Source organism: Siphateles boraxobius, unplaced genomic scaffold, assembly GCF_051911475.1.
Source record: "Siphateles boraxobius isolate OS27281-9 unplaced genomic scaffold, OSU_SipBor_1 1, whole genome shotgun sequence".
NCBI classification, from domain to species: Eukaryota; Metazoa; Chordata; class Actinopteri; order Cypriniformes; family Leuciscidae; genus Siphateles; species Siphateles boraxobius.
The window spans coordinates 17,055,435-17,082,706 of NW_027508699.1; the positions used below are offsets into that span (position 1 = coordinate 17,055,435).

At 39.5% G+C, this 27,272-nt stretch overlaps 1 protein-coding gene across 2 annotated transcripts; it reads left to right on the top strand.

Moving 5' to 3' along the window:
* Nucleotides 1-6,148: 6,148 nt before the first annotated feature.
* On the top strand, nt 6,149-26,876 carry ptbp2b (polypyrimidine tract binding protein 2b). 2 transcript variants are annotated; one of them, XM_077225494.1, is made up of 15 exons: nt 6,165-6,283; nt 6,953-6,983; nt 7,190-7,250; nt 16,979-17,151; nt 17,328-17,471; nt 17,588-17,749; nt 17,868-17,978; nt 18,309-18,507; nt 18,841-18,900; nt 19,560-19,675; nt 24,088-24,121; nt 24,653-24,745; nt 24,829-25,045; nt 25,393-25,470; nt 25,553-26,876. In XM_077225494.1, exons 1-15 carry the CDS (start codon nt 6,276-6,278, stop codon nt 25,680-25,682), a joined length of 1,617 nt encoding a protein of 538 aa, XP_077081609.1. In that variant the 5' UTR covers nt 6,165-6,275; the 3' UTR covers nt 25,683-26,876. The 2 variants fall into 2 exon arrangements, with proteins under 2 accessions (XP_077081616.1, XP_077081609.1); XM_077225501.1 differs by lacking the exon at nt 18,841-18,900 and having other exon boundaries at nt 6,149-6,283.
* The last annotated feature ends 396 nt before the right edge of the window (nt 26,877-27,272 follow it).

A 27,272-nucleotide genomic window follows, 5' to 3' on the forward strand; every position in this document is an offset into this window, starting at 1 on the left:
ACGTGCCCGCGGAGTACCTACGCCTGAAGGAAGTGTTCAGTAAGTCTCGTGCTGCTTCTCTCCCTCCGCATCGTCCCTATGACTGTGCCATAGATTTACTGTCAGGTAAGTCTCCGCCTAAGGGCAAGTTATATTCACTTTCTGTTCCAGAGAGGGAGGCTATGGAGAAATATATTTCTGATTCTCTAGCATCAGGGTTCATCCGCCATTCCTCTTCTCCAGCGGGGGCGGGGTTCTTTTTTCGTGGGGAAAAAAGACGGGTCTCTGCAACCTTGTATTGACTACCGAGGGTTGAACAGCATCACGGTAAAGAATACTTATCCTTTGCCGTTGATGTCTTCAGCTTTCGAGAGGTTGCAGGGAGCGTCTATCTTCACTAAATTGCATTTGCGTAACGCTTATCATTTGGTTCGCATTAGGAAGGGGGATGAATGAAAGACTGCGTTTAACACCCCCAGGGGGCACTTTGAATACTTGGTCATGCCTTTCGGGCTGTTCAACTCCCCAGCAGTCTTCCAGGCACTTGTCATTGACGTGCTGCGAGATATGGTTGACCAGTTCATATATGTTTACCTGGATGACATATTGATATTTTCATCTTCTCTCCAGGAACACGTTCAGCACGTCCGACGAGTGCTTCAAAGGTTGCTAAAGAATGGGCTTTTTGTCAAGGCGGAGAAATGCGTTTTTCATGCACAGTCTGTTCCGTTCCTAGGATACATCGTGTCGACTGAGGGAATTCGCATGGATCCTGAGAAGGTTAAGGCTGTGGTGGATTGGCCAAGTCCAGATACTCGTAAGGCCCTACAGAGGTTTCTGGGATTTGCCAATTTTTACCGGCGTTTTATTTGCAATTTCAGCCAACTAGCCACGCCTCTGACCGCCTTGACCTCCCCCAGAACTACGTTCAGGTGGTCAGACGCTGCTGAAGCAGCGTTTGCCAAACTGAAGGCCCGCTTTGTTTGGCCCACAGACGACAGGGTTCATCCGTGCGCGTTTTTGTCTCATCGGTTATCCCCTGCCGAACGCAATTAAGACATTGGTAACAGAGAGTTGTTGGCAGTCAAGTTAGCGTTGGAGGAATGGCGTCACTGGTTAGAAGGGTCGGGGGTACCTTTTATCGTCTGGACCGACCATAAGAATTTGGAATATATTAGAACCGCTAAAAGATTGAACTCCAGGCAGGCTCGATGGGCACTTTTTTTCGGACGTTTTGATTTTACTCTCTCGTACCGCCCGGGTTCTAAGAACATCAAACCCGATTCTTTGTCACTCATTTTTGACCGTTCCGAACGCCCGTCTACTCCCGAGTGTATTTTGCCTGAGACTCTAGTTGTCTCCACACTTGTATGGGAGGTCGAATCGAAGGTCATAACGGCCTTAGAAGGGGTAACGCCTCCGCCCGGGTGCCCACCGAATCGTTTATTTGTGCCGGAGGGATTGCGGTCTGACGTTATTCAGTGGGGTCATTGTTCCAACGTGGCTTGTCATCCAGGAGTTAACCGCACCAATTTTTTAGTCAAGCAACGGTTCTGGTGGCCACTTATGGCTCGTGATATTCACAGTTTTGTTTTGGCTTGCTCGGTTTGTGCCACTGGTAAGACCTCCAATCGACCCCCAGATGGGTTACTTCAACCGCTGCCTGTCCCTTCGAGACCCTGGTCCCATATCGCTCTAGATTTTATTACCGCCCTCCCACCCTGCCAGGGTAACACGGTTGTTTTAACTGTGGTGGACCGGTTCTCAAAGGCAGCTCACTTTCTTCCCTTACCCAAATTACCCTCAGCTAAGGAGACAGCGTTGACAGTCGTAGATCACGTCTTTCGTATACATGGCCTCCCGACGGATGTGGTCTCCGACAGGGGACCCCAGTTTGTGTCCAAATTTTGGCGAGAGGTTTGTAGGTTACTGGGAGCGACTGTTAGTCTGTCCTCAGGGTTCCATCCCCAGAGCAATGGTCAAACCGAGAGAGCCAACCAGGATTTGGAAAGGGTGTTGCGATGTTTGGTTTCCAAGAATCCTTCCTCATGGAGCCAACAACTGTCCATGGTGGAGTACTCCCACAACACGCTACCAGTGTCATCCACGGGTCTGTCTCCGTTTGAGTGTAGTGTAGGGTACCAGCCACCAATTTTTGCCAGTCTGGAATCTGAGGTTGCGGTTCCCTCCGCTCACGCCTTCGTCCAGAGATGTCACCACACTTGGACTAGAGCCCGGGAGACTCTACTCCAGGTGGGGGCGCGCACCAAGGCTAAGGCCGATCGCCACCGGTCAAAGCCTCCCGTATACGTCGTTGGTCAAAAGGTGTGGCTTTCCACTAAAAACATTACTCTCCGCTCCGTTTCTAATAAACTTGCTCCCAAATTCATTGGCCCGTTTACTGTCGCCAAAATCATTAGTCCGTTGGCAGTCCGCCTCAACTTGCCTCCAGTGTACAGGAGGATTCATTCCGTCTTTCATGTATCCAAAATTAAGCCCTTATTTCATGCTCGCATTAACCCGCCAGTCCCGGTTCCTCCCCCGCCGCGACTCGTAGAAGGGGAACCCACCTATTCGGTAAATCGTATTCTGGACTCTAGGCGGAGGGGACGTGGATTCCAGTACTTGGTGAACTGGGAAGGTTACGGTCTGGAGGAGAGAAGTTGGGTACCTGCTAGAGACATCCTGGATCACTCCCTTATTGATGAGTACAATCGACAGGTAAGGGAGTCTGGGAACGCCAAGAGGCGTTCCTAGGAGGAGGGGTACTGTCACGGTTTATAAATTCACTGTTTCCTTTTTGTCTCCTGTTTCTGTTGTTACATGTGTGGGTGTGTGGGAATGGGCGTTGCCACTCCATTCACTGATCAGCGCTTCAGCTGAGCGTAATCTACTCACCAGCTGCAGCCCATTCACTCGCCTACTTAATCTCACCACATTCTCCTCTCCTTGTCAGATCGTTGTGTGATGTCTCTCGTGTGTGTTGGTGCTGGTCCTATCGGAGTTTCAGTTCGTGTCCTGTTCCTGTCTTCGTTTTCACTGGATTACTTCACCACTCGGCGCTCATCACCTCACCACTCAACAACCGGACGCCTGATCATCACCACTCTACAACCGGCAGTGTGGGACCAATTGCAGATCCAAAATCAGCGATTGGTGAGGATACCTCCAGCAAATTCTGATGCTGCTTCTGCAGTACAGGTGGTTTTACCAAGAAGTCTGGTTCCAGGTGTGTTGTCCATGCTGCATAATACATCCACTGGGGGGCATTTAGGGATACACAAGTTACAAGCTAAGGTGAAGGATCGTTTTTATTGGCCTGGGTGGTTTGGGGATGTTAAAAAATGGTGTAGGGAGTGTCATGATTGCGCATCTCGAAAGGCTCATGGAAGGGCCCCTTGTGCCCCTCTTCAGATGTCTGTGGTATCCCGCCCACATGAACGTGTGGCTGTTGATATACTGGGCCCATTACCAGAGACTCTAAATAAGAATAAGGATATTCTAATTATCGGTGACTATTTTTCTAAATGGACCGAAGCATTCCCCCTTCCTAATCAAGAGGCTCAGTCCATTGCTAGAGTGTTGGTAGAGGAGGGGGTGTGCCGGTATGGAGTGCCTCGGAGTTTGCATTCTGATCAAGGGAGAAACTTTGAGTCTGGCCTGTTTTAGGAGTTATGTAGATTGCTGCAAATAAATAAGTCTCGTACTTCTCCGTATCGTCCTCAGTCTGATGGGCTAATAGAACGGTTTAATCGCACTTTATTATCAATGCTGTCATTGTTTGTGGATGAAAACCAGATGAACTGGGATAGATTGCTGCCATATGTGATGATGGCCTATCGTAGCAGTGTGCAGGCAAGCACTGGGTTTACACCGTAATTCGGGCAGGAGATGGTCCTTCCAGTGGATATTATGTTGGGGGTGGATAATATGCAGAAATTTCAGTCAGTAAATGAATATGTGACTGGAATAGCAGTTTTAGTTTATCTACAGTAGTAGAAGCGGTAAAAAGGCATCAGAGTCAAGCTTCTCAGCGGCATAAGACATGTGCTGATTTTCGAGCAAATTTCCACTACTATGTAGTTGGTGAATTAGTTTGGATTCAAAACAAAGCTTGTAAACGGGGTGTGTTCCCTAAGTTGCAGAGACGATTTAAGGGGCCATTCAAAATCTTGGAAAGGCTGTCGGATGTGCTGTATAGAGTACAGCTATCAGAGGGGGGTTCTGAGAGTGTTGTGCATTTCAATCGACTGAAACCTTATGTTGCGTGTTCTGTTTCAGAATCTATGGGGCAGGATAATCAAAGTACCCCTGTGGACCGGATTGTTGATCGACACCTGGAGGTCCAAAGCCGTAAAAAGAACATGATTTCGTATGAGGGTATCATCAACCTGCTGCTCCAGAGGCTGTCCAGACAAGGGAGAAGACTGCTGGGTCTAGCATCGAAAGAAATCCTCTATCAAAGTCTTCAGTGGAAGGTGGTCTTTCCAGTGGAAATTTACATCCTGCTCCGGTGGACACTGGTCTAGGTTAGATGCAGCAAGAGAGTGGGGACCAGAGGATGGAAGTGGGAGGTTTCCTTCCAGAGCTATGTCCACAAAGGATTCAGCCAGCTCGGTCTCGGAGACCACCAGCTTGGTCTAAAGATTATAATTTGATGTGACTCGAGGACGAGTCCTGCCTTCCCGAGGGGAGGGGATAGTGTGATGAATGGTGGGGATTTGTTTTTCTGTTGGTCCATCTGAACCTGTCTGGAGCACATTTCGTTGATGGCCTGAAGGCAGGGATAATTGATCTCACCTGGAGTGAGGACATTTAAGGAAAGTGAGAGAAGAGAACAGAGGAACGTGTCTGGCTTGTCGCGCTCGGGAAGGAAACGGGGACGCTTTGTGTTGCTTGAGACCGTTAGGGTTTGTCCGGCAACGAAGATAGCTAGTTAGATCGATTGCATCTGTGTAGTTATAGTATAGTGGGACTGGGGTTAGGAGCGCTGGCCATATGTTCCATGAACGGTTTCAAAAGCCGTCGACAACCAAAGAGACATTGTGATTCCTAACAGGAGCTTTGATGCCCAAAGAGACATTGTGATTCCTAACAAGAGCTCTGATGCCCAACGAATGATGAAAATGATGAAAAATGGCAATTATTTTTTTTAAAAGTAGCGATTCATTTTTTGAAAAAATGGCAATTATTTTTTGAAAAAGTAGCGATTCATTTTTTGAAATATTAGCTATTATTTTTGGAAAAAGTAGTGATTCATTTTGAAAAAGTAGTGATTCTTTTTAAGAAAAGTATCGATTCAATATGAGAAAAGTATCTATTATTATTATATCGATTCATTTTGAAGAAAGTATCGATTTAATTTGAAAAATTAGTGATTCATTTTTGAAAAAGTAGCGATTCATTTTGAAAAATATATATTTATTTTCTTTTTATGTTATATATAATTTATAGACTATTTATAATTTATATAATTTATAGAAGATTATATGCTTATATATATATATATACTTAAATTATGTAAGTTTTTATATATATATATATATATATATATATATATATATAAACTTACATAATTTAAGTGAGTTTAATTATTTATCTAGGGTACTAAAATAAAATGTTGGGGACATAAAAATAGGCTGCATAATATGTCTGTCGACCCAGCTACGAACTAGTCATTCCAGTTTCTACGCCATCCGGTTAAGTTTCAAACATAATTTTATGTTGAAAGAAAATGAAAATTATTTTTTCACAAAGAGCGCGGAATTTTATGACACAGTATTCCCCAACCCAACTAGGCCTACGCAAGTTTTGCTGATAGCCTAAACTGTTTTATTAATATTAGCCCTCATACCAAAACATAGTCTCTCTGAAACAACAGCAAAAGGCTTTCAGAGCAGAACCAGATAAATGTACATTCACTAATTAAATGTCCATGACAACATTTTTAATTAAATTTCCATATGTTAAAGTCTGGATGGAAATAACAATTTTAATAATTATATATCGAATGTCCAGGTTTTTCATAATGATGAATGATTAATGCGGTCTGTGCTGCAAATAACTATAATGAATATTTTGCATTTTTTTGTCGTTTTGATGATGAACTTTTAATGTAATCCAGATCGGTGTGACTGCGTCTGCTCGTCGGTTCGGAGGTGTCTCGGCTGTGCTCGGGTGATTCCGTGAATAACAGACTCTTCTCCATTTTGCATACTAACGTTAGTTCAGAGCTTGTGTCGAAGGCTCTCTGCTTCTGAGATCAGTATCACACCGTGAAGAACGTTTTCCCTGCAATGGACGGGTAAGACAGCGTTGTTTACAGATTATGTGAAATATGCCATCTTGAGAGTACCTTTACATAATTTTGAAGCGAGGTTAGTCGCAATATTTTGCGTCCTGACAAGGCCGCTTACGCAGACTGGTGATGCATCAGCCAACATCGGCTAATGATAACAAAAGCGCGTTAGCTCCGCAGGTCATATTTGATCGCTAAATATATGCAATATGTATGCACAGAAAATCAAATAACAACATTCTAAGTCATTTAATATCAGTCTATAAAATATCTCGTGTTATATGATCAACAGGGACATGTAGTTTAGCTCCACGGCTAACGGTAACGATACTGCTGTTGCGCGTGCGGGCGCGTCCGATTCCCTTTGTTTGAATGTAACGGGCACTCGCTCCATCGGCGAGCTGAATATAAATTTGTCGTTAATGAATATTACGCACAATTATTTTTTCTGTGTGCTTTATTAGTCTTATTATAACAAACTGCGGCCAATACTACTGTCTGCATTAAATTGTTTTATGTTGTACTGTTACTGTAATAGTTGCAATTGAGAAATGACTCTACCAATGACATTATCTTGTTCAGTTGTGAAATGATGTGCATTTGATTTAACATAGTGAAACTGTAACCGATCAAACGGCCCAAATTTATCGTACTTTTTCTGTTTTCTCCTTTCAGCATTGCAAACGATGTTGCAGTTGGTGTGAAGGTAAGTGGTCTGTGCCTTTCTTGTCTTCACTTAAGTTTACTGAATTTATCAAAACAAATCTGAGAGAGTAAACCCGCAGAGGCCCATATTATCTTGGGTTGATCTCTAATGTGAACAATAGATACAAATAACAGTTATATGAGTTAATAATACATTTTAATGATTTAACTTTACTGAATTTGCGGTGTGCATCTGTGTCTTTCTAGAGAAGCTCAGATGAATTGCTGTCTGGCAGTCTGTACAACAGTCCAAACTCTTCGGTCACTGGTAAGAGAAATAAATGGACATCGGCTAAGCTCAAAAAAGCCTTGGTTTACAGTTATTTTAGAATGACTGACACACCCCCTAATCTGTTCTAAAATTAGTGTAAACCATGGCTTCATGGGGCTTAATGCTTTTATAAAATATTTACATATACCTGGCAAGGTTTTGTAAAATATACACACAGCAACAAAATGTAATGATTTATTATTAGAGTATTTTATAAACAAATGGCATCTAAATCCATTCTGCAGAATTCCACTGGTAGTTTTTGTTTGTAATATCAGCACAGGAAATGTGAAATAAATAGGCAGATTCCATCTTGATCGGCTGATAACTGAAAATTGCACTTTTAAAAAAAAATGTTTAAACTCTTTCTACTGGTGTGGCCATTACTTAATACCACTCACTTGATTAAAAAATAATTCTGTAGTGTTACCATTCCAGAGGCAGTCATTTAAAATCTTAGAAGCTGGGGCCGGATTGGCAGAAATCTTAAGAGAAGTTGCTTTAATTTGAATGATAAGTGCGTGAGATTATTCGTTTAATGACATTAACCACCATTACCGGTCACATGATCTGGATTTTCTGAGAAGTGGAAACCATTCCCCCCCCTTCTTGTTGAGGAAATTAGCTCAAGATAAAAATTCTTCTTAGTTGCTATTCTATTACCGGGCCAGTGCGAGCCAGGGCTAACAAAGTGCTGTGTTTTTTCTACTTGATCAGAATCCCAATCAGATCTCAAATGGAAGTTATTTCAAACTTGTTTTGAGCTGAAAATTGTTTAAAATGTCTTGAATGTTGAGGTTAGCTTTGGACTAATGTATTCGACGGGCCAAAAACCCCTTGCTGTTGGCCCTGAGGAGCCAACGATCGAGCCCCGGAAGTGACAGTGGAAACGTGACTGGCTCTGGCACGCACTAGCACACTCGCAATATGGTCCCGACAGTAAAAACGCGGCTCTTGGGAGGTTGGATAACTGTATCATGGCCCAATGTAAGCGGTGTGCTTGGGAAAGAGCAGCAGAGGGCGTTTCAGAAGTGGCCAATTCCGAATGTTGATGGGTTGAAAAAAAAAGATCTAAGTTAATTACAGTAGTGTACTATAGAGTATTTATTAAAAGTTGCATGTTTTATCTTCTTGTATTATTTAATATATCAAACAATACATTTATTAAAAATCTTACCCTTTGGGGATATACGGCAAGTTGACAGTTATCCTAACTTTAAGAATTTATTTACAAATAATTTTTAAGAACATTCTTTACAAGAATTTTGAATTAAGTTTTGTCTAAAGAACAATGATAAGAAAAACACAAACATTTCAGAAATTTCATAGAATTGTTTTGTTTTTTTATACATTTATTTGTTTTTATGAATTTAAAGGTGAGGTATGTGATTCTCTTTTTTGTCAATTTTTTCAAAATAACTTGAAGTCCTATTCCTAACCCACTTACAGCCACTGAGTTAGAAGCACTGAAATGAAAATTAAGCTATTTAATCATCTGTGGAACGGGAAGAACTCGAAAAACTCCAATCATTTCCAAGACCATCTATAATCATTGGACAGTAAGTTCGTCAATCGAACGGTCATACCACACCCTTCGTGCGCATACTCAAAGCTCATGACGCATGTGCATCTCGTCAGTAAAGCCGGTTCCATAATTAGCAGTAATGAGCAGTTTTCGCTCGTGCATGATTGCGCGCCTTGTTCTTCAAATGTGTGGAGTCAGGGCCAGCGTTGGAGGAAAGAAGGTAGGACCATTTGAATTGTGTATTTTCAAAATCTGCCGGTCGTTTTCCAAATCACATACCCCACCTTTAATTAGAGATAGGCTATAGGCTACTTTTAGGTTAGCCTATTCAAATTTAATTAAACCATCAAAATGGAATCCAGAAAACTTGAATTTGGTAAAAATAAAACATAATTTGAGAAAAAAATTATACTTATTTCATAGGACCCTATAATAAATTGATGTTAAATTGTATAGGTTTTGTGATTTTAATTAATTACACATGCTTTTTGATTACCAAAAAAAATTAAATGGAAAAAGACGGAAGCCAGAAAAATTGATACATAATAAATGGAATTTGGATATAAATAATAAGGAATTTGAAAAAAAAAAAAACGATTTCATAGAGCCCTACATACTGTACATCAGAATAGTCTCAACTCAGAAAACATCGGAGCATTGTTATTTCACTAGCCAACTATAGTGAGTGTTTGTATGTGAAAACTCAGACAGAACAGGGCATTTATGTATGATGTGTCCTATTATAAATAATTAGATGAAACGCAAAGAAATTAACACAAGAACTTAAGATTAACGTGAGATGCAATGTACTTCTAAAACTACTTTTCTCTTTACATGCTGTTCAAAACAATATGCTCATGGTGTGAGATGCTGAAAAACAGCAAGGGATAGTAAAATGGCCAATAACTTTCACCTGACACATACATAGGTCAACAATTTTAAGGAGTGCAAGCAGAATACAAGAACAAATCCTGTGTGAATGGACTTTAAGTGGTTTACAGATGTCACCTTTTTACCACATTTTCACTTATTAATGAAATGCAAACAGATATGGAAAATACTAGTGATCGACCGATATTGATTTTTTATTACCGATACAGATTATTTGCATGTTTATGTGCCCGATAACCGATATGCAGAACCGATATTTATTTACTGTTATAGGCTACTTCTGTTTTTGACACAATTATTACAACACAAATTAACTGAACAAACCATTTCATTTATAACAATCACTCCCTCCTTGCATACAAAAAAAAGCTTTATACAGTATTTATACACAAATAAATAGAGGGGTCTGAGTCCAAAAAATAAAGTGCACTGATACTAAGTGTCTTTGTTTAAAAATAAAAGCTTTGATGAGGTAAAAAAAAAAAAGCACACAAATTATTCTAGCATATTGGGGGGAAAAATGTTTATTTGTTTTCATAAATGGTAAACTAATCAAATTACAATAAAAACATTTATATTAGGGCTGCAACAACTAATCGATAAAATCGATTATAATCGATTATGAAAATCGTTGTCAACGAATGTCATTATCGATTAGTTGGTCTGCTTACGTCACGGGGAGCGTTTACTGGTACGCACACACACGCAAGGTCTCTCTCCCTCAGGCGCTCTGCCGAGCGCGCGCGCTACATGGTTTGGAGCAGTCTCATCTGTCTCGCATGCGCGCTCTTGCTTGCGCGCTCTAGATTTCGTGAGTTTGAACTAATTCGCGGGCATCAGGGAGCCGCAATCAATATGCGGGAGACTCCCGGGACTTCCGGGATGTCTGTATTTTGTCTCGAGCATCAGGTTGTGCAATCAGTTCGCTAGTAACGTAAGTGATGGATTAAAATAGCGCTACCGCAGAAATAGGTTAAATTAAAACGGTGTTTACAAAGTGAAGCATTAAATACACAGGCAGTTAATAACAGCAGCAGTAAAATATTGTTTTTTAGTCACTGTACTCAGTGGTTTTCAGCGAATGCTTGTGCACTAATGCATAATTTCTCCTGTCCTTTACTCAAGCCTGTTAGCTTGCTGGGTAACGTTACCTCCATTCCGTTCTCTTTTTATAGCATTTGTCTACTAAGTTTTAATTGTTTTTCAAACGCGATCTATTGCGGCTCTACATTCACACAATTGTTTTCAGTCTTTCTATATTTATTTAATCAATTTATCCTTATATTATTCTTTTATATGTTATATATAATATATATTATATTCTTTATCCTTATATTCCTTATATATAATTAATTTTAAATAAAAATTAAATGAATTATATATTTTAGATGTTTTTAGTTTGTTTTTAGTTCAGATATTCACATCTGAACAACATGTCTGTGTAAATTTGTTTTAACAAAAATTGTGTTAAAACATAATATGTTGGATATCATTTTTTTAACAATAATCATGTTTGTCAACTTGCCATCACCAATTATCATTAAAAACAATGCAAATATTGATATTAGTAAAACTCAATGTGTGGCTTTTGCACTTTTTAAAGTACACTTTTACACATAAATACCCTGATTTACGGTTTTATTTAGTTATAATAAAAAAAAAATCTAATTTAATTTCTATCCGATTAATCGATTAATCGAAAAAATAATCGTCCGATTAATCGATTATCAAAATAATCGTTAGTTGCAGCCCTAATTTATATTATTACATTATATAATTTATATCTAAATTATACATATCATTTATAAGCATCAGCAGCACCAATGTTAACAATAGGCAAAATAAATGTTAAAAGTCTTATGTTTTCATATGGAGAAAATAATTGACAGGGGAGTCATATCACCTTTGCAGAAATGTAATTCATTTTAAACAGTTTTAGAAGGTTTATGTGCCGTTTAATAGGTTTAAACTAAGAGTGAGGAATAATTCACTGGGTAATATTAATTCACTGCATTTTATTAGCTGGAATATAACATCAGGTATATTAACAACAACAAAGTAACAAACAAAACAGCATATACATCATTGCATTTTCCAACTAGTATGTTATTAATTATTAATAATATTTTTGTCGGTCTAGATCATGAAATACTTTGACAAAGTGCTGTTTATCTATGCATTTACACAGAACTATAACTTAGGCTATACTCAACCGCGATTGCACGTGCAGATAATAAATAATTAATTTCCACAAAGTGGTATATTTAGATGTGTATTAGCGAAATAATTGCTTTATGATACTATAATCTAGGGTGTTTAAACAAGATAATCTTGTCAAAAGTTTCATTCAGTGGCCGTGCTTGAGCATTCTTGATCATCAACCCAGTGAGTGCTCAGCAATATGAACAAACTTTTTTTTCGAGACTAATGGTGAGCAAATACAACAGATAGAGAATTCAATTCAGTGATTTTATTTTCAACATGCACTCATTCATGTCTGTTTTATTTAATTCATGTAAAGTTATGTCTTTATTTGGGCAGGACATGACGGATTACGCTACGTGACTCCATGAGTTCGTCTCAATTTTTTAGAACCAAGCTGCATAAATAAACTATATCAGGCATTTATGTCTCAAATCTCATTTCTGCATGTCTGTTATGTTAAATAAAGTTGAATAATTAAAGCAAAGCAAGTAGAACATACTTTACCTGTGCACAGAGTTGTTGTTTAGAGCCCGACCGATATATCAGTCGATATTATGCATTTTCATAACTATCGGTATCGGCATTTATAATGGCCGATAAATGAATATTTAAAAAAATGCGGCGTGCGGTGATTCATGTAAGGGTGGCGCTGCCAATAAAGCACCTAAAAGCTGTCAAATTTGAAATGGCAAAAGCAATGATATGAATACATCAAATATAGCAAGGAGACATTTTAATTGTTTATTAATAACACATGTTTTTAGTCATTGTGGGCTGCAAAGATGAAGTTGAGGATGCGGACTCGCGATCTTTGAACGCGCCAGAGAGAAATGTACATTTCAGAAGGATTAGGCCTACATAAGAAGAGAGCAGTTTGTCTTTCGTTTTGATTTGTTCTGTTTAAAAGTAGACATTTCAATATATAATATATTTCTCAGGTCTATATGCTGAGTTTCGGTTCATTTATGAGACGAGTTGCAGTTCACTCGCCGGCGCCTCCGTTTCGAGATTATCTATTGTCTGTTATATTTACTTCTTATTTATTAGATCCTGGGCATTTGGTGGATGAAACATTGATTAAAAATTAAGATATAATTAATACAAAACTAAATTGACTTTAATGAAAGGCTTTGTGCTTTCTGTTCGAGGTCTATGTGAAGGTTTTAAAGCACTTTAGTGCCGCTTGCGGAGCTTGTCACGTCCGTTTTTTCCTCATAAATGCGAACACGAAAAATAAAATAAAATAAAATGAATATTTTATGTTCTGTTGAGAGCCAACCCTTCTTCATCCAGTGGGTAGTAGACTATTACTTTTGATTTGCGCAGTGTAATTCACTGAATTGATTTCTCTGCTGCCCGCCTCTGTCACGTATTGTGTGAGCTTGTGACTATTGCAAGCGCGCAGCTGAGAAGTCCTGATTATATTGTCTGCTATATTTACTTTATTAATTATTTATTAAATCCAGGTAATCGATTGATTAAAGATTGATTAAAATGTGTGGCGCGAGCGACAAATCTCCTACAGTAAACAGATGGCCCATTCTGCTCTGTAACGGGTGCTTACCGTGTTAAAGCTCATTCTGCCTATAACGCTACGTTACAACATCAAGCAATATTCCAATAATTTATATTATTATAAAACTTTATCCACCTTTTTCCTGGTTAGCGAATTTACCCATGATTCATAGCGGGTTTGAACAGGAAGCCGGTTGTCCTTTTCAGGTTCCAAGCTTTATGAAGATTAAGCGCCTCTTGCTCAGAACGTCGCAGTGATGTGCTGGATAGAAAATATGTGAAATAAGTAGGGCTGCCCCTGCCCGTGCACGACTGAAGTTGGGTTGGAAGTTATGTATACTATATAGGAGAGAATGGTAAACCATAATGAGCGTTTTCGTAATATATTGCCTATTCTGCATCTCAACGAACGCATAAGCTTGCCACAAAAAAACCCCGGCAAAAGTAATAAAAATTTCAAATTGTTTATTAATAATTAGTGTTTTCTGTAGGTGTGAACTGCAAAGATAAATTTGATGATACTGACTCGCCATCTTCGCAGTAGTGAACGCGCCTAGAGAAATGCACACTTCATTCGGATTAACCTATAGCCTACATAAGCAGAGAGCAGCCCGTTTCTGCTCGTTTTTAGTTATTTTGTTTAAAAGTACACATTTCAAGCTTTCTATAGATATACTTATCATGTATGTGAGGCAAGTAACTTATACGCTGAGTTTCGTTAATTAATAAGACGCGCTCCAGTTCACGCGCCTGCGCCTCCGTGTCCTGTATATCTACTATTTGTGCTTCTTATTTATTATTCCAGGCAATTTGTTGATAAAACATTGATAAAAATGAAGATACAATTTATACTAAACGAAATTCACTTTAAAGAAAGGCTTTCAACAAAACAAAACTTGATAAGTGGTCAAAATCATGTCTGAGCCATTCCAAATGTTTTCCGATATATTGGGCATCTTATGATCATATCTGACTCATCTTATGCGGTTCCCTTTTCATATAATCAACATAGATGAAATAAATAAATAAAAAACATTATATTGTGAAACTTAAATATAAAACGTATGTTTAGTTTTTTTTTGTTTAACCTATATTTAAATGTCACACTGCTCCGCTTTGCTCACGTGCTCTGGTGTGTAGCCTATAGCCTTTACATGCATGTGTGCGTGATGTGATGGAGGGGTGCGATTCTCGAATATTAATTGCATAATACCCAGCGATCTTCGAATATTTTTTTTGCTTGAAATGCCCATCCCGACTGGTAACGTATTACACCTTTTTCGTTGGATGCTTCGGTTTTAGCGCAGCTAACCAAAAGCGTCTTCTCTCTGGTATTGAATGTAGCTGATACGAACCGGACATAGGCATTCTCTCCTTTTTATCTTATGCTCAAAGCACCAAGTTTCTAAAAAGTTTTTTTTATCTTCTTTGAATTGTTAAAACAACCTACAACAGCACATGTAGAGCCTGAACTCATTCTCTCATTGCTAATACAGTACGAACCGGAAGTAGGCAACCGGAGTCGTCGTCATGGCGGCGCCCATTGTTTAGAGCAGAATAAGGTGGATATATAGGGCCATTTTGCATTAAGAGTAGCCTAGTTTCACATTTAGTAGGTACATTTTGCTTACTACTTATTTAAAATAGTATAAAAGTCAGTACATTATGTATTTAAAAACGTTTTCATTATGATATTATCAGGGCCGGCCCGAGGCATAAGCGAACTAAGCGGCTGCTTGGGGCCCCTTGGCCACCAGGGGGCCCCCCAATCGAGTCGAAAAATCGAAAAAATAATTTTTTAGATGACTTAAACAAGTGACATAAATGAATGAATTAATATGAATGAATAATTAAAGACAAGTAAATTCTGATTTCATGATCAATATACCAGCCTACAACGGCTGCTGGGTTTGCCAGCGTTTAAGTCATGCGCATAATCTGGACACCTCGCGCGTGCATAGACAATTCTTGCGCAACTGTGCATAGTCACGGTAATGTTAAACCATGTCACAAAAAGGACGTATCCCTCTGGTGCCGAAAATAGAAAGACAAAAATGACAGAGGAGGGGATCATTTATGCATGATTATTTACGGTGTGTTTTGTGCAGCAATTGACCCATTCCTATCTACGGCAAGACCCGAGGGGAAAAATACATTGCATACACACATATACAACGAGCGCCAGTACATCATTACCGGTATTATAGTAACAGGCTTTGTTGGATTCTGTCATGTACAATCCAACAAAGTCTGTTACAATAATAATCAAAAAAAAAAAAAAAAAAAAGATTTTGAGGAAAGTTACACTGTATTGAGACAGTTGAGAAATAATAATATTTTTACAGTTTTCAACAATAATTGTCATTGTTGAACCCTTGCTCTTATTATGTTTCTGATTTCTCAGTTTTGTCATTATTTTAGCAAATACTTTATATGATATGTTTTGAGACAGTTTGTTTTAAGAAGTTTCAGAGAGTTAGTAAAAGAGTAAAGTAAAAGTTAAAACTTTTTTATTTAAGTAGGCTATCTATTTTTTATTAAGTATTTATTTTGTATTAATAAGACATAAGCTCGCTGTATTAATTTATAATGTATCATTATTGCGTGGTATTTGTGCCAATAGTCGTCAAGCACAGGTGACTCTGCGTAGTGGGAGGGGGCCCCAAAATCAAATTCTGCTTAGGGCCCCCAAAAGGCTCGGGCCGGCTCTGGATATTATAAATTTTACTTTAGTAAAAAGATCTGAGTTATTCCTCCACTTGTAGAGATTAGAGGAATTAAGAATAAAAATAGAAGATAATGTCAGTGACACTTTTGATATATTTATTGATACAAGTTGTTTTATATAACGTGCCTAAATTAAAAGACAAAGTCGTTAGTGAAGATTATGCAACAGTATTTAGAATATAATATAATATAACATGCAATGCAAACTAGTTTGGTTACAGCTCATATGTATCATTCTCATTCTATCATTCCCCCTGCCTCCATTACATATCTTTGTCAAACAAGTGTTTGATCACCACATTTGAGTGATCATTGGAAAACGTTTATATATTTATTCTGTTTAAATACTTTGTATTCTATATACAGTACCCATCAAAAGGAAAGTGTGTCCAAACTTTTGACTGGTACTGTACTATAATACACATAAATAATATTGCTACTGTACACATCAGGCTTTTTTTTATCGGTATCGGCCCCCAAAAATCCATATCGGTCGGGCTCTATTGTTGTTGACTGATCTCCTCAGACACGGGCGGCAATGGCGGAATTCTCAAAATGGCCACAAGATGGCGCCGTTTATCGGGCGAATCCGATATTACAAAACCGATTCCCGATTATGGGAAAATGCTTAAATATCGGGAAAAATATCGGTAAACCGATACATCGGTCGATCACTACAAAATACCATATTGTTGCTTACAGCAGATGATCTCGAATAAAACAAGCTCATACACTCTCTGTATTTTCGATAATTTTCCCAGTTATTGGCAAATAATATATAGTTCATATGTCATATAAACCTGATAAAACCAATTAAAAGCCAGCTTTTGGAGTGCAGTTGTATTTCTGATTTTTTTGACAGCTAATGGAGGTGACAGTAAGAAACTGAGGGTGGAGGACAGCATGGATAGCCCACCGTCTAGAGTCATTCATATTCGGAAACTCCCCAATGAGGTTTCTGAGACGGAGGTCATCGCCCTGGGATTGCCTTTTGGAAAGGTCACTAATATCCTGATGCTTAAAGGCAAAAATCAGGTATGTGATGGTGGTGAGGAACATTAAACCCATCCCTGTTGAGAGATCTTCTGAAATTCAGTTTTGTGATTCAAATTAAAAGCAGCTTCTAGCAAGCCATTTAATGAACAAAGTTTTTGCTCAGCCATTTGAGCAAAATGCCTGTTTCTTCATTTTGAACACTTTCCCACAATTAGGCATTTTTGGAGCTGGGAACAGAGGAAGCAGCCGTTACCATGGTGAACTACTACACAGCTGTTACACCTCAAGTGCGTAATGTCCCAGTGTTCATTCAGTACTCCAACCACAAAGAGCTCAAGACTGACAGTGCGCTCAACCAGGTTAGAAAACACACTCCTCCTCATTTTAATGTTTCATAACTAAAATATGGCAGCAACAGAAGTGTGTAACTGGCATTGCTCCTGCCCTAATCTGTTCCCTTGCTTTCCTTCTGAAGCGAGCTCAGGCCGTGCTTCAGGCGGTGTCAGCGGTCCAGGAGGGCGGCTCTCCAAGCTCGGACACGGCTGGTGAGACTGTGTTAACACCTGCCCCCAGCCCAGTACTGCGAATAATCATCGACAACATGTTCTACCCAGTTACTCTGGACGTCCTCCAACAGGTCACTGCCCACAGCAGGCATCCATCTGGATTAAACTGCAGTTAAAAAAAACAAGCCAAATTTATTTTTACACTCTCATGCCTCTGAGTTAACAGGACTTTGCCCTGATCTCTCTTAGATCTTCTCCAAGTTTGGAACCGTCATGAAGATAATCACATTCACCAAAAATAATCAGTTCCAGGCTCTTCTGCAGTTCAGTGACCCCGTAAATGCCCAGCAGGCCAAACTGGTGAGTGGACGAAGAGGAGGATTGAAACCACCGCAAACTCCATAAATGTGTAATGATGTGCCAAAGCACTGTTATGAGATTTTTAATGTAATGGTTATGGCCACAGGCAAATTATGATCCAGTCATATGTTAGTTTAGTACCTTTCTTTCATTTATGTGATGAAATGGCTGCAGTTGTCATTACTTGTAGAGGAGCGTTTTTATTACTTTTAGCCAGAGCCCTACATTATGCGCTGGATGTAATTATTCTTATCCCTTTTCACCCTTGTCATAGAATAACAAACGTGGTGCACTGTCTCTCTCTCATCCTCCATCTCTCTTTCATTTAAGTCTTTGGATGGCCAGAACATATACAACTCCTGCTGCACTTTGCGCATTGACTTCTCCAAGCTGGTCAACCTGAACGTAAAATACAACAACGACAAAAGCCGGGATTATACCCGTCCCGAGCTGCCCGCAGGAGATGGCCAACCACCTGTGGACCCGTCTCTGGCTGCCAATCTCAGCAAAGATTCAACCTCCCTGCTCGGTATGTTAGAAACGGCTCTCATGTGTGCCTTTAACGCAAACATTGCTCAATCACACCTTTAAGACCCATCTACCCTGTCATTCTCTGACATGCATCATCATCTCCTGTCTGCATAGCTTTAGTTTCAGAGCAGGGTAGAGGTGTGAATGCTTCCCCTCTATTGTGAATCATGAGTTTTCTAGTTCTTTGTGGAAAATGGGTCAATGGTGCCTGAAATGCAATCCCGTCTAATTGATGTGCCATTCAAACACGTTGCTTTACGTTTATGCCGCTTCCACGGCCCCCAGTCTGTGTTTGATCCCGTAAGACTTTGACTGTACACGTTCTCCTTAGGTACTCCCTCTGGAATGGTAACTTCCTACTCTAGTGGTGGAGGGTTTCCATCTTCTCTAGGTACCTATGCTTCCATTTACTTTCCTTTATCCTTTTGATTTTCTAACCCTACTTGAATGCGCTCTTCCCTCTGAAGGACAGGGACTTTTCCAGTGCTGTCAGAATTGGCAGGGCTTTCATGTTGAAACCACCCCAACCATTTGTCCTGACTTGACATGCAGTATTCATAAACAGTGTCGCTATTTGTCAAAGCATAAATCTGAAGCTGCAACAATAAGCCCTTCCATTCTGCATTATGGGCCTCACGTAATAGATTGACACACACTAATTAGGGGCCCGCATTTCAGACAGACTGGCAATCCAAACTGCCAAACACAAGTTCCCTTTAGCTAAAGCAGAGTACGGCCTATCGAGCGGCTAACTACAGCAAGCGGAAGGGGGCCAAAAAGCAATTTCGTTTTCGGATATTGCTCCAGAGCGCCAGTCTGTGTGAAAACGGTTCAGATAGCGATCTGCTTGGCGGCAGACATTGACTCGGGAATGTGGGTTTGCCCGAGGTGTGTGGTGTTGGCTGGGTAACTGGATGTGCTTGGTGCGTTGGGTGCAGACAGTTAGAATGCATGACCACAGGGCAGATCTGGCTGAGATGCTGAGCCGTTGGCTCTTCTTGGTTATCTGGTCTGACACGGTCCCTCCTCTCTTCTTCTTTCTCTCTGTAGGGGCCATCAGCCCTCTGAGTGCAGCAGCGGCGGCAGCGGCAGCTGCAGGGAGGGTGGCGCTGTCCGGACATTCGACACCTGGCGGAGTGCTCCTGGTCAGCAACCTCAATGATGAGGTCAGTACACCTCCACAAAACACCCTCACACAAACATATCCCTACTCTTTTTGTTCACAGTCTTCTCAGTGTGTCAGTCAGGTCACCAGTACACTGTATGTCTCAGGTTGTATATGTTCAGTCCTCATCTGTTTTAGATCATTGATCATTTTTAGTTTAAGGGGCCTCAACATCACCTTCATGACATTTAGCAGCAGAGCAGTGTTGACATACTTGAAACGTTGCTGTGTTGCAAGATAACAACATTAAAAAAGAGGGAGTTCTTGGTGATGTCATAAACATTTTCAAAGTTGTTTAATTTGAAGATATTTTTCCGGTAAGTACTAGGGCTGGGTGAAAATACAGATCTTTCATATTAATCTTGTTTTATAAAAATTGAAAGATCCGATATCAGTTCTTCAAAACCCCAAGATGCTTTCAATGCATGCTTATTTTCAGTGCCTAAGAGAAAAAATGTGAAACATCTACTGCTACCCTCACACATTTGTGCTTTTGGTGTTTTAATATACTCATCATTCCAAATCTTGCTACTTAATGTTGCATTATACTCACTTTCATTAATCTGTAAAGGCCCAAAATATTATGAAATATACAAATGTGGAAATGAAAGTGATAGTTTACCTAAAAAAATTGAAAGTTTCACCATTTTCTCACCATCTTGCCATTTCAAACCCATAAGACTTTTGTTACTTTTCAGAACACAAATGAAGACATGTTTAATATTCTCTCTCAGGGATCTAGACTAACAATTGTGAGCAGTAGCACAGGTGCCACCAAGTTCTACAGATGGTGGCACCAGCGTCACTCTGCACATTTTACAGTAATCTTAGTTGACAGTAGCTTGAGATACAGGTGTAAATTAATTTTCATCAGCAAAAAACATTAACATCTGTAAAAAGTGTATCCTTTTTTTTATAGGGTAAAATCTAAATATTCAGAGTTAGAACTCTGATCAAAATTGGTCTTCTACGGTATCATACATTTGTAGATCATGATAACCACAGGTAAAACCATGCATAGCACCTCACTACCATGCAAAAAGTAACTATGGTTTTTATATTTCATAAACAAATTTAGTATAAATACAAATGCAAACAATTGTTATATCTTAATAACAAAAAAAATTATATTCCATTACTACTTTAATACATGTCTACATAATAATATTATTATATTAAAATTTGGCATGATTATCCCATATTTATGCCTTAATACCATGTTTACAGTTAGTGTTACTATAGTAAATGTTGGTCATTTGTAGGTTGAAAAGCTTTCTCATTGGATCGTTGTGGTACATTGTATCTCCTGTTTTCCACATCAGTGTTGTTGAAGTAAGCGCTGTTTTATCTGGCTTTAAACTAGTTTAAATCACAGAGACATTAGTAGGGCTGGCTATCGATTCAGATGTTCCGATTCGATTTCCATTCGCAAGTTTTCGATTCTAAATTCGATTTTAGATTTGTCTCAATGAATATAGATTTAATACAAATCCTATATTTATAAAAAAGAGCAGTGAACATAAGTTTACAAGTGGTTTATTAATAAAAGGAAATTAAGAGCCACAAACCTGTAAATTAAACTCTTTTTATTTTAGATACACTTGGGGCACATTAAAACAGAGCCCAATTCTATATTTCAAATGCTTGATGAAAGATGAAAAATGAATGCTGAGAATTAGACAAGTCAGAACAGTCGCATGCATTGCTCAAACAGTATCAGGTTATTTTATGTTTAAGATAAAACAAACATAAAATCTCACAGTATTGGCTGTAACATGGAGGCTGCAAACCTATGAACAGTGTAGGAAAACTAATACTGGTTTTTGGGTGATAGATAAATAAATATGAAAAAAATAAAAATAGATTTGTGGCCTTTAAAAATCGATTTTCAATCGACCACAGTTTAAAAAACGATTAATTGTAAAATCTATTGTTTTGCCCAGCCCTAGACATTAGTGGTTTGTATAGGAGAACTCTGCGCAGAACTTGAACGCTTCTCACTGGATCTCACAGCACTGTTTAGTGGTTGCGTCGCAGTCTTGATCAGGACCTGTCGGTAAGCGAACGCATTCACTCTAGCTCGTGCTGCTCTGTCTTTTGGGCCGAGCTGTCTAGTTTAGAGCCCTGCTCTTTTAATTTGTCTATCTATTGAAAGTCAATGCAACCAAAACTATTAGAAAACAATAATGATAATGAAAATAACCCCTATTAATAGAGCAGTTTAATCTAATTCTTCTGAGAGACATGATACCATTAAGACTGGAGCACACTACGCAAACTTTGCCTAGATTTTTAGCCCGATTTACAGCCTAGACGCATTGATGTTATTTGTGGAAAATTAGTGCCAGTCTGCAGACTTTGGGCAGACAGATTTCACAGACAAATCCTAGTGCATGATAGGCACGACTCTTTTAGCTTCCGACTATGATTCCATCTAGTCTGAAAGAAAGTGACGTGACAAATTCCATGTCCTCTGGATTTAACCCATCCAAGTTAGTGCACATATAGACCTTATGTAGCCCTGCTCCATTTCAGCGCTGTTCTCGTTGTGTTCTGTCTTCTGGTAAGATCTTACTGATTTATTGATGAACTGCTCATTTTAAAATCTACTGACACTTATGACATCGGATTCAAACTTCACTTATTGTAGAGTTAACGAAAGTTATCATGATCATTGTATATCCACTTCACCAGATAATTACTCTCTGACAGCGATGCCATATAAATATACAGCGCTACCTCACAAATACAAGTCCAAACACATACTTTTAAAGATGGCCATGTGCTTGTTTCTCAGGTGCATAAGGTCTGTTTAACATGTATAACATATGTAATTGCTTTCATTTGTCAAGTATCCTATAAACAAGGCACATGTTAAGTTAGGCCTGTAGTGTGTTTGTCACAGTGCACCTTATGAAAAAATATCAGAACCAATACCCAGTCCTAATAAATAAATTTTCAGGGCATCCTTTATCACAAAAACACTGTAATCACATTCCCATGTTGACTTTGCTCTCTTGCTGGATGTTTTGAAGCTGATTTCAAAGTCATTTCAGTCACTTTTCTAATGTGCAGTGGATTCAGAATGATGTGTTCAGTCACACACAATAAACAATAAGCAGGTGACTATTCATGACATGAATTCAGATTGACCTGTGTCTCATTTCCATCCTCAATGCATTTCATATATTATGTTAAATGTTATTTCAGTATATTTGCAGTTAGTAGAGAATTGATAGAGAGTAGTAAATGAATTGAAACCTGCAGCTCTTTGTTCTCTATTGTGAAATTTATATTTGCAGAAATATACTGAAAGCATTCTCAGTAAGATTTTCGTCAAAATGGAGGGTCTCTGCAGTCTCTCCTCTGTGCAAATTTTGATCACTGTCTCTCCTCTCTCTTTATCTCCTCTCTCTCTCTCTCTCTCTCTCTCTCTCTCTCTCTCGCACCTTTTCACGAGCGCTCTGTCTGGAAGTAATATCTAACTGTCTTTTCTCTCTAAGCTGTATCTCTCTCTTCCTCTCCTGATGCTCCACTGCCTCTCTCTAAGCTATTCAAAGTTGGTATGAAATGTGGTAGCCCCACCCGCCTCTCTCATTTCTCTCACACTCTCTCTCTCTCACTATGATTTCTGTCTTTTTTGAAGTGTCTCAGTAATTTCCCCATCATGGTTTTTGTTTTCCCAAACACTTGTGGGTTTGTGGAGTTTTCGACATGACGTGCTCTCTATTAATGCCATAACTCTGCAAGGTGGTTTTCATGCCTACCCGCTGCATGGCCCCTCCCCCTTTACAGCCATAGGCTACTGTTTTGTTTGGTTATTGTTTCTTAATGCTTTCTCATACCAAAGCCTTCCACTTGCTCTGCATGCTTTGTCCTCCTCTCAGCGTTTCTGTGCAGCAGTTAGCTTGAGTAAATGTGCCCTGCCCACGTCCGGTCTCGGGTGACTGCGTTTGGCACTGTTAAACATAGTTAGGGGAAGCAAAAGAAAAAAGAGAACCCTGCCATTTTCTGACCAAACTCCTGCATTTCCTATGTACTGACCTGTATATTATTTTTGTCCCCCCCCCCCTCCAACTTATTTTCCTTTTGTTTTTTTCCCCTTTTATCCCACGCTGCTTCCAACCCCTCCTTTTCCCTCTCCTCTTCTTACTCCTCTGTGATTGGTTGGCCCTTTCTCTCCTGCAATCCTGTCTCCCCGCCCTCCACCCATTCATGCTTTGTGCCTGAACCAAAACAAATGTTCCTCCTCGGACCGACTTGTCCCAATTAACTGCCTTGACCCATGCTCCATGACCACCTCACCATTCTACGGGAAACCACCCTCCGTTATGGATGATCTGTTCATCTCCGCTCTACCTCGACTCTTCTCTCTTCCTGTCTTACGCTGCTTGCTCTTCTCTCCTTCTAAAGATGGTTACGCCCCAAAGTCTGTTTACCCTCTTCGGTATGTTATCGTTAGCAATCTACCTCTTTTTGTTTATCTATTGTTAATTTCATTTCAGTTGTTTTTTCTCTTTCATTTATCATTGAAGGGTTAGTTAATAATCTGGCACTAGTCTATCAACAGTTTCCTAGTTTTCCAGTTTAATTTTAGTTTTATTATGCCAAATTTCTAATGAAATAGTATTTTTTTAATTATTTTTTTTATCCTTGGCTTTCGAAGCCTCTATCTCTATCTTGCTCTATCTGTCTCTCTTCATGTACAGCTTATATTAATGCATGGTTGATTATTTTGCATGTAGGCTTTTGATTTTAACTTTGCCATATCACATGAGCTTGTTTTTGGAGGGCGTATCAAAATGTGTTGTGTCTGTTAGAAAAACTGTTTTGGACTCTTTGGTGTAGATAATTTGGAAGATTTGTACCATCATCTTCACCTTTCATGTCAGAACCGGAGCTTCTGAAGCACTAACTTGTCCTTCCTGGTTCACTCCTCTCCTCCTCCCTCTTCCATCTGCCTGTCGCTTCACCGAAGGCGTCTACGGTGATGTGCAGCGCGTGAAGATCCTGTACAATAAGAAGGACAGTGCTCTAATCCAGATGTCTGATGGAAACCAAGCCCAGTTAGGTAAGCTGATGCGCAGTTTTTTCGTGATTAACACCATGTAATGTGCTTATTTCATGGCGCACATCCATGTCTTCGTGATCTAGCCATGAGCCATCTGAACGGGCAGAAGATGTATGGCAAGATCATCCGTGTGACCCTCTCCAAGCACCAGACAGTACAGCTGCCTAGGGAGGGTTTAGATGATCAGGGCCTGACCAAGGACTTCACCAGCTCTCCACTGCATCGCTTCAAGAAGCCTGGGTCTAAGAACTTCCAGAACATCTTCCCCCCTTCAGCTACACTTCATCTCTCTAATATACCGTGAGTATGCAGGAGAACTGTCTTCCTATTACTGATAATCATAAGAACTACTGCCGGTAAAGCGGCTTTGCAGACTTGTACAGTCCTAATGAATGGGAGTGGTGATTTTTCTGTAGGTTTTGTCATTTTATTAATACATGTTGTGTATAGTTCTGGCATCATAAATCTCTGGCCAACTGCTGACCATCTTTTTCAATTAATCCCTTGCAGTGTTTTTCAGTTCAAGTCTGAGATTAAAATTTGGCTACTAAGGAAAATTTGTTTTCCTTTTTATTGGTTCATGCATCATAATAACATTTTACCATTTACTCTGAGGAAATGCTAATAACTGCTTGTTTCCCCTCCAGTGATAATGTGACAGAGGAGGATTTACGACTGCTCTTCTCAAACTCCGGCGGTACAGTGAAAGCGTTTAAGTTTTTCCAGTAAGAACCCTCTGCATTTCATTTCTCAGCTGTTCATGCATAGTCATCGCTTTGACCGCCATGCTTGTTTTTTTCCTTCTAGAGATCGCAAAATGGCTCTGCTGCAGATGTCCACGGTGGAGGAGGCTATTCAGGCTCTCATCGACCTTCACAACTACGACATGGGCCGTGGTCACCGCCTGAGGGTGTCCTTCTCAAAGTCCACCATCTAAGGATTCCCTGGTGCTATGTCACCTTTCCTTTCGCCCCTCCCCAGGAGCCTCAAGTTGAATTCAATTTTCTAGTCATTCCTTAACACCATATCAAAAACTTCAATGAGAATGGCCTGTTAAAGGAACACTCGCTCTGTATCTGCTCCTGCTATTGTTTGTTTGGCCAGCTGTTATTCTATTTTAGGATGGATTGACAAAAATGTGCCTTACTTAGCAAAATAGCGTCATCTTTTTGCTCCTGTCGTTACAGATTATAGACGTACTTTATGCGTGGTGATTTTTTTTCCCCTTTACATTCACCTTGCTTTGTTGGTTTGAAGGTTTTTGAAAGTGAGTTTATTCAGCTCTTGTGTCCACACCGTCATTTTGTTTTTGTTAAACAATTTTCTAGCTCTGAAAGCTAGTCGGCTTGCTTTGATTCAAAGGTAAAAGCTAAATTTTTTATGGTCTGTTGAATTGTACCTAATTTAATTTGATTGAATATACTCCCAAGTTGTAAATTATCTTGTGCATTTGTAGTTTTTCCTCCCTTTTTCTTTGATCAGGCACCCAAGGTACTTTTTGTGATTGAAACCTGTGGTAAACAAAACAATGACAGTGAGGAGCATAGTGTGTGATGTATAGTACCTGCTTTGATATTTCTCACTCACTTTTGCTTCAGTGAATTCTGTTACCCATTTTTAGAAGAAAATCAGAGCATGTGCTGATGGATCTCAGCAGTTGCATGTGTCAGATTGACCATGTTTGATGTTGTGATGTCACATTAATGTAGGGACTGTTGGGACCAAAGTAAATGTGCCTTTAGTCTTACTTTATTCTACACATGGTTTTATTCAACCTCTGGAATATTTTTATTAATGGAGAAAAAAAAAATCAGACTTTCCAGCAGGCATCACTCATACAAATGATCCTTAATTGTCTGTGATTGTAATTGTGTGAGAGTCGCTCACTAATTCTATGGAAAAATGCCGTTTTTTTTTTTTGTGGTTTAGGTTGTGGAAAGGGGAGGGGGGCGTTCTGTACATTTTCTACATGAATTGAGTTTTTACATCTTTAGGAATGTAAAGTCCGGTATAGATGCGGCACAATTAAAAGTTAATTTTTCTACCAAGCTTGTGCTTAACGGTCCCAGTGGTGTGGTGTAGTGCTTTTATCCTGTAGCATGCTGAATAAACTCTTCTCGCTCTACATTCACCTCTGCCTCTCTGCTGTCTCTTTCTCTTCCTCTACTTTCCTGTGTATCTCACTTTGCTCATTTTCTCTGATGCACTCTGTCTACGGTTGAAAAAAAAAAAAATTCTAGATTGCCTCATAATAAAAATACTGATAGTCAATACACCCTGGAAGTAAAACGTTAAAACTGTAATCTTCGACTTCATTTAATAACTTTGCCAACCTGTTGTCGTGTGTCTCCTGTCATTCTCTATTTTCTCATGCTTATCTTCTAATCTCTCTGTCCACTTTTGACTTTGCATAATTAAACTGCATATCAGTGTGCCCATAATCTCTGAGAAAAGGGTGTTTTGGTTTCAAATTGATACCCGTGTTTTTGCATGTAGTTAAACGGGAAAAAAGTTGCTTGCAGACTGC